Genomic DNA, 8,141 nt, shown 5'->3' with positions numbered 1-8,141 from the left:
CCCTTAATTCTCATTCGACGTTGTTCAATTTAAAGCTCGCCTTCAGTCGTCTCCGATTGGTCAAACTCTGACACCACGTGTAACCTTCTGCACTGCTATTGGTTGAAATAACACACCTCTCCTCCGTTTCACGTCATAGTTCGGCCTACTTGTTAAAACTCGGCTTGTGGTTGGTTCCCAGTCGAGTCAGTCAAAAATATTCACTTCCGGTTGTGAAATCGTTGCAAAACAGTCCCGACGGCGGTGGAGCAGCAGCACAGTCACCGAGGAACAACCTGGATAACGCAGATTCGGGAAAAGTGAGTTACTTAAATTAAAAGCAGCAGATTGTTTCATTCATTATATATATATATATATATATATATATATATTTATTTTATTCACGTGGAAGAATTAACCCTGTGTATAAATGTCAACAGCTACTAACGCTACACTCCACCAACTCTGCAGGAGGGAGCTAATAAGCTAGTTAACGCAGCTCCGGAAATATGCATGTGCTCTCCTCAACTCTGTAAATATGTTAAACATTTAGTATTTTTACACGACTGCAGGCCCCCGGTGCACCATAACGCTTGCGCACGTGCCCATGACGCATTGGCATTTCTTGACGTGTGTAGCCAATCATAGCCAAGGTTAAACCACATAGCAGGGTGACATGTAGCGTTATCATGTCTGTCCCAATTGTCTTTACATTACACTTGAAAAGGATTTTACAGATATGCTAACATGCAACTATTTTCCTATGAAGGTGAAAGAGGGTGTGGTGGGTGTGTCTAGTACTTAATGTAAGTTTTAATGTCACTCAACATGTTATACAACCCTCCTCCTCTCCCTCTCGACAGTGCTGCTTTCAGAGGTCCTGCAGGTGCTGCGCGGGGCAGGTAAAGTGGGGTCCGCCCTGGTTTACACTCAGGGAGAACAGCTCCGATTTGTGGCCTGCAACTCCACCATGGGAGCGGGGGTCAAAGTCGCCCAGGATGCGGTTGAGGGGCTGATGGCCAGCTTTGGTGGGGGCGGAAAAGCGGTAAGGATCTCCGCATGGAGCGTGAATCCATCACTTCAGGGCTCTGGGAGCTCATATGATGCTAGCATGCATTCTCTAAATGGTTAAAAGACTAATCGAGAATACAAATAACTACGTTTAGTAATTATTTGGATACATTACTTGTCCCCGCAGGTCACAGAGGAGGATGTGTTTCCGGACGCGGAGGGTTGGGAGACTATGGACCCGGATGAAGCAGCCAAGTGGGCCATGGGGTCGGAGTTCCCCTCCAACGCTCCGGATGCTGACACTGCAGAGATGCCTGCAGGTACGTGACATGTACAGGAGGAGACGTACACTTTTAGTGTGTGTGGGGCACTAAAAGTATTTAAAAGTCACATTCTGGTTCATTCACTCTCCTCTTTCTACCGTAGGTGTTCCACCTTCGTCGGGGGCGGCTCCTGCAGGGAATGGCTGGCCGGGGCAGGGCGCTCGCTTCCTCCACACGACCCCCGGCTTCCAGCGTTACTTCTACCAGACCAGGTGTGTCCACGACACGGTGGTGGCCAGACTCAGCCCAGAGGACATCAAGAAAGCCAGGGAGGCCAAGCAGGCCCTGGTCAAACCTGTCAGACAGAAGGTTGGTTCAAGAACGCCAACCGCAGACTCTGTTTGACTTCTTTAAAGCAATGTGAGCTATTGCAGATTATGGTCTCTGTAAAGCAGTGTATGCCTGTAAAGAGAGAATGTTTTATCTTTTATTTGTGTGTCTTGGGTTATATAGGCTAGTATCTAAAGATGGTCTTTATGTGTTGACATTCGTACATTTTGTCTTGTCATATGAGTGATTGTTCAGATGACTGAGTGGAGACGCAATATGCAGAATAAATGGCTCAGAAAATGAAGCTTAAAGTGGAGCATTTTATTATACATTTTATACAAAATGAGCATTCCTTCTAATCTTTTACTGCCATTTCCACATCACCTTTTTATATTATTTTAATACGGAAATCCACTTTTTGATGCATGTTATTGAAAACCTAATACGAATGTAAAATACTTTATAAATGAGACTCAAATAAATGCGTTTTGGTTTCTATCCTCACATCAGTAAAACAAACATAATGTACTCTTGCCTTTTTTATAATAGATTTTGTGTTTATAAGTAGGCCACAATTATCAGAACAATACAAACAAAAAAAAGACAATAGAAGATATTCAGAAAGTTAATTTGGTGTCTTTAATAAAAAAAAAATCTCTTTTCTCTTTCGACCCAATCAGTAAACGACTGACATATAGTATGTAAGTCTTTTGTGATGCAATTAAATATGACTATCTGAAGAGTTAATACTTCAACGACAATCAAATGGATTAGAAATTGCTTCAAATGCAGTTATCCCTCTTTTAGAGATGATCTGGTATGTTTTTCTCTCAGCTGAGTGACCGTGCCCGAGAGAGGAAGGTTCCCGCCACGAGAATCAGCAGGCTGGTTAATTTTGGGGGTGAGAACGATACACTTTTAAAAAAAATGGACTGTGCACGTCAGATGATTCTCCCATAAACGTTTATTTGATGCATTGCAGAGACGAGTCTACAAATACATTGAAGGACGGGTCACCTGGTCCTCACGGGCTCCCTTAGTTACAGTACATGATATAAATACACAATAATGCTTTCCTATAGGAAAGCTAACTTGAACATCATGTCGTCCAGATGTGTGTGCTTTTGTGAATAATGCTAACGCTCTTTAAAAATTATGCTTTGAGATTGAAATGTTACATCTGACATTTTTAGATTAAATAAAATGTTTTTGAAGTAGGACGGGGAATTTGATTTCACTCTTCAACTAGCAGCAGTTTGCAGCCGTGTGTCACTCCCCCCCCACCCACCCACCCACCCCGTTAAGTGGCCCTAAATTCTAAATCACTCGTCGTCTCCGCAGGACTGGCAGTCGGCCTCGGGATCGGCGCCATCGCGGAAGTGGCGAAACAATCACTGGGAGGCAAACCGAAAAAAGGTAACGGGTGCTGTTCTGTCCTCCGCAGCCGGTCGGCCCCCGGAGAAGTGTCCCATGTGTCGGCCCCGGAGGCCCTTCACGAGAACTTGGAAAACACGCTTTAATACGCGTTAACTTTGAAGACGCTCGCTAAAGACAACTTGTGTCTGTGTTGTAGCTCAGGGCGCTTTGTTGGACTCTCCTTTCCTGTCGGAGGCCAACGCCGAGAGAATAGTCAACACGCTGTGCAAGGTCCGCGGGGCCGCGCTGAAGATCGGACAGATGTTCAGCATACAAGGTACTCGCTGCGACGGCGACGGCAAGATGGTGGTCGGATTCCTAGGCAGTGACTTTATATGTTTATATTGTTTTCTCATTATTCCTTCTTCAGACAACTCCTTCATCAACCCCCAGCTGCAGAGGATCTTCGAGAGGGTCCGGCAGAGCGCCGACTTCATGCCGGCCTGGCAGATGAACGTAAGCATGAACGCTCCCCGACACTCGAGCTGGTTATTCAGACCCGACTGTCTCGAATAGCTCACTGATGGCTCAGACGATTTATTTTCAGACGCTCCAGAAACCGGAAGTCTGAACAAGCTTCGTTTGACTAAATATCTTGCAGCCAAATTAAGTAGTTTTGCAGGATATTCAACCTTAATGCTCGAGTCCTTCAGATACAGAGCTTGTATGAAGCCAATGTACGAGAAATGCTTAACAATTTTAACAATATATTAAAGGACTCAAGCTTATCGGGAAACATGTGCTTACAAAAGATAATTTAACAAAAAGATTTGTGATTTTTAACGACTCATGAACCGATTCTTAACCTTTTTTCAGCAAACATGATTTAACATAACTCTGAATTTTAAATGAAGAAACGTTCCCAGGTAAAAAAAAAAAATTTTAACAACGATGTTTACACATTTCTGTTGTTCATGATTTATTGCAGAAGAGCTCGCTAGCGGAGGAAGAAGTCCCTCTTTAGTCGGGCGGACAAACACGGATCGGTGTTTACTAACCAAGCCGCATAGTTCTGTGGAGAAACCGGTTCTTCTTCTTCTTCTGTAGAAAGTCCTCGAGGAGGACCTGGGGCCAGGGTGGCGAGAGAAGCTGTTGTCCTTTGAAGACAAGCCGTTTGCTGCAGCGTCCATCGGCCAGGTGCATCACGGGGTGTTAAAGGACGGAAGAGAGATCGCCATGAAGATCCAGGTATTTATACGCGCTCTTTGTTTCTGTGTCTCTAATAATAATAATTATAACCCTATTAATCTTTGTCTGCATTGATGATTTCCCTCTGTCATTCACATATTCCTCCCAGTACCCCGGAGTGGCGGAGAGCATCCACAGTGACATAAACAACCTGATGTCGGTCCTGAAAATAAGCGCGGCTCTTCCAGAAGGTAAGAAACTACATCTTTTAGTCGAATAATGTATGGAGGTTACATTATGATGCGTTCAGGCTCTGTTGAGTGAAAACGAGTACTGGGCGAAGGTACATTTAGAACGGCGTAGGTCGTGATGTGTTCAAATGTAAACTTGTAAAATGTAGTTTTGTGTGAGAAACTTGAATAAATCCAGTTGGTTTGAAGGCTCTGAACATCTTTCTAACATAAACAGATATTAGAGAGTGAATTATGACCCGTTTAACTTTCTAACACGAGCAGCTTTTATAATCATTACATCATAATCGTTTTAACTGTGCATTTTATGGAAATAACCACAATAGAGGACTACAACAAAGTAAAAGGATAAGATTTACACTTCAGAGCGGTTTTCGAGGCGAGGGTGAAAATATATTCATGATATATCGCTTCTGCTACATTCTCACTGTTCCATCTCCGACCACTGGGTGGTGCTGTTGCTGCAGGTCAAAACCAGGCGATGAGGATTGGCTGTTGCTTTTTTTATCCTTGTTATGTTAAATCCCCTGCTCCAAAAACATGAAACTATTCCTCACAACTAATGATCACACCGTTCTATAGTTATCCGATGTAAAGTACACACCGTCACAGACGCCATGACAACCATTTCCTCGCTCTGCAAACCGCGTCAATGTGTTCAAAGATGGCCGAGTCGGCGTGTTTTTCTTTTTAGTTTCCCCCCTGCTGAGTTTTTACACTGTTTTTTCTTCCTGCAGGTCTGTTTGCAGACAGCAGCTTGGAGGTTCTTCAGAGGGAGCTGGCGTGGGAGTGCGACTATAAGAGGGAGGCCGAGTGCGCCAAGAAGTTCAGGTAGGTTTATGGGGTTTATTGAGCCATAAAAACCTCCTCCGCTGGACCCCACGAGTGAGGCAGTTCGGCTCCATTTAACTGCACAGAATAGAAACCACATAAAATTAGATATAAAGATTCAGGATGATTACTCTATAATTAGATGGACCATTCACGAAAGGTTCGCTGCGGCCTCAAAACTGCATATTTAATGCACGTAGACTGTTTGAAGCTCTGTGGATTTTATTAAAGCATCATTCTAATTCTCTGATGGAGATTCAAAGATTTTACTTAATTTTTCTTCTTTTTAATGATTTATATATTCTACTATTACAACTAACTACGTTATTCTTACGTATGAATAATTCCTTCATATTTAGTTTTCTCTCATGCAAAGAACAACCTTTTTATTTAGTCAAGGTTTACTAATCTGTGTCTTCACATTCTGTCTTCAGAGAGAACGATGGGTTGCATTTAAAGAGATCTATTGGCAGAAATTATATATTTTATTTATTTATTTTCTGTCTGTCCTTCAGGTCCATGCTGGAGGGAAATGATATCTTTCTAATCCCGAAGGTGATTGACGAGCTGTCGGGCAGCAGGGTGCTCGCCATGGATCTGGTGCAAGGAGTCCCGCTGGACCGCTGTGTAGACCTGGACCAGGAGACCAGGAACCGGGTACGGGGGTTTGAGTCCGCAGGCATCCCATGGTGCACTAGAGGAGGAGGAGGAGGAGTTTAATCCTCTGGGCATTTTACAAATGACTAGCAGAAAGTTCTTTTTTTTAAATTTTTTTAAAGGAAACATCGTATTTCGTTTTTCTCCAGCAAACCAGCATTTTATAAACTACTTACAAGTGCTGGAATTTATGTATCTACAATCTATTAATGGAAAGTGAAAGAAAGGTCATGGGATTTTACAGAAAGCTCTAAACCATCATAGTCTGGACATCTAATTGTGGGACCCAGTTGGAGCTGAAACCCGTCTGACCAGTAGGTCCAGCATTTTAAAATGATATTGATGCTAACGGCATGACGGTGAACACAACCCCTCGTCTCCAGATCTGTTACAGGATCCTGCAGCTGTGTCTCCGGGAGGTGTTCGAGTTCAGGTTCATGCAGACCGATCCAAACTGGGCCAACTTCTTCTTCAACTCGGACACCGGCCAGGTGAGGGGCAGCGCGGTCGTAAAAAGTGTAAAAATATTTGACCTGCGCCATAAATGCTGCAGACGCGTGACACCGCCATCTCACCTGCAGGTGGTTCTGTTGGACTTTGGGGCGTGCAGAGGATACCCGGAGTCGTTCACAGACGACTACATACAGGTACGACCAAGACGCCCGGCAGGGAATCGCACAACGAGATTTATTTTTGAATACATAAGCGCTCATACGCGATCGCATGCATGTGACATGTAAACATGATTACTGTGTGTGTGTGTGTGTAGGTGGTGCACGCGGCCTCCGTGGGTGATCGAGCCACCGTTCTTTCCAAATCAAAGGATCTGAAATTCCTGACGGGTTTCGAGACCAAGGTGAGATATTTTGGTCTCGGCTGCTGTGCTCATTTATTTTTGATGCTGTTTATCCTCCGTTTTTTATTTCTGTCTTTCTATCTCGGTCTCACTCCCTCCCGCGTGATGCGCTTTCCCTGTAGTTGTAGTGCAGGATCCTCCTTTTTCCATACTTTTTTCTGCTAAAGAGGTATTGTTTACTATTTTAATTGTGAGGAATTATGTGTCGCTGCAGCAAGTTTTGGGGATTTCTTTATAGCAGAAATTGCACAAATAACCCTTCTTGGTGTTTTCCTTTGGTATTATGTTGCGCTATCGACGTAATATCTTGTTATGAGACTAGATATTGGGTTTTGGATATCGTAATATGGCTGAAGTGTCGTCTTTTCCTGTTTTTATAAAGCTGCGTTACAGTAAAGTGATGCCATTTTCAGCCCCACTTAATCATAATATCCATATTACTGATTATTATATGTATTAAAAAATATCTCCTCCTGGAAGTATTTTGTGAAAGTCAAAGCTTGAACAGTAGTGACATAAACATTAACACTATGAGCCGGTTTTAATCCAGTTGGGTCATTTCAACACGTCTGCATAAGCCTTTACATTGTGCAATAAATACTGATTAACTTCCACTGCACATGCATTATTACAGGATATATGCATAGGCTACGTTAGATAAAGAACATGCAAAAGTAATGTATAAAACACTATTTATTTTAAGTTGGAGGTATACACATGTGGATATATTGCACACTTTAGGCTCTAACATCTCAGTACGCACTCAAAACATCTTAAAGTCTGTTTCAGTGTGCGTTTACTTTGCAGCTGTTGGCTTCTGTATTCAAACATCCGTTCAGTTTATTATTCTTATCATTCTTCGCGCTCCCCGCCAGGCCTTCATGGACGCCCACGTGGAGGCGGTGATGATCCTCGGCGAGGCCTTTGCCTCCGCGGAGCCCTTTGACTTCGGCAACCAGAGCACCACCCAGCGTGTCCAGAGCTTCCTCCCCGTCATGCTGCGCCACCGCCTCACGCCGCCGCCCGAGGAGTCGTACTCCCTCCACCGCAAGATGGCGGGCTCCTTCCTCATCTGCTCCAAGCTGAAGGCCCGCATATCGTGCAAGGACATGTTCCTGGACGTGTACGACGCCTACAACCAGCGGCGGCGCGCAGAGCAGGCGGCGGGCGGCGGTGCTTAAGACGAATCAATTTGTCGGGGGAACAAAGGTCGCTACCTCAAAATATATAAATATACACGCATACGTAGACCTCTAAACTTTTATTAAGAGCGGGCCGCTCGGTAAAGACAGAAACTTTATCGATATGTAACTGTCAACGAGCTCAAGAGGACCTGGATCAAGGTCAGTGACCTCAGTGTGAGGACCCAACACGGACTCAAGTTCTGCACAGGGACTCTGACGGGGGGGGGGATATTTT

At 44.1% G+C, this 8,141-nt stretch overlaps 1 protein-coding gene across 1 annotated transcript in view; it reads left to right on the top strand.

The window, feature by feature from the left end:
- Window positions 1–202: 202 nt before the first annotated feature.
- The window catches only part of coq8b (coenzyme Q8B), an 8,467-nt gene continuing 528 nt past the window's right edge, over window positions 203–8,141 (top strand). The window contains exons 1-16 of the mRNA XM_034549139.1: window positions 203–299; window positions 843–1,024; window positions 1,178–1,310; window positions 1,417–1,622; window positions 2,418–2,484; window positions 2,925–2,999; window positions 3,157–3,276; window positions 3,370–3,455; window positions 4,047–4,187; window positions 4,297–4,378; window positions 5,116–5,209; window positions 5,725–5,866; window positions 6,250–6,357; window positions 6,448–6,513; window positions 6,636–6,722; window positions 7,598–8,141. The exon at window positions 7,598–8,141 is cut by the window's right edge and continues 528 nt beyond it. Of these exons, the coding sequence (XP_034405030.1) occupies window position 299; window positions 843–1,024; window positions 1,178–1,310; window positions 1,417–1,622; window positions 2,418–2,484; window positions 2,925–2,999; window positions 3,157–3,276; window positions 3,370–3,455; window positions 4,047–4,187; window positions 4,297–4,378; window positions 5,116–5,209; window positions 5,725–5,866; window positions 6,250–6,357; window positions 6,448–6,513; window positions 6,636–6,722; window positions 7,598–7,903 (1,896 nt within the window). The 5' untranslated portion in view covers window positions 203–298 and the 3' untranslated portion in view covers window positions 7,904–8,141. The remainder of the gene's footprint in view (window positions 300–842; window positions 1,025–1,177; window positions 1,311–1,416; window positions 1,623–2,417; window positions 2,485–2,924; window positions 3,000–3,156; window positions 3,277–3,369; window positions 3,456–4,046; window positions 4,188–4,296; window positions 4,379–5,115; window positions 5,210–5,724; window positions 5,867–6,249; window positions 6,358–6,447; window positions 6,514–6,635; window positions 6,723–7,597) is intronic.

This window comes from Cyclopterus lumpus, chromosome 13, assembly GCF_009769545.1.
Source record: "Cyclopterus lumpus isolate fCycLum1 chromosome 13, fCycLum1.pri, whole genome shotgun sequence".
Taxonomy (NCBI): Eukaryota; Metazoa; Chordata; class Actinopteri; order Perciformes; family Cyclopteridae; genus Cyclopterus; species Cyclopterus lumpus.
This window is presented reverse-complemented; position numbering and strand designations above follow the sequence as displayed.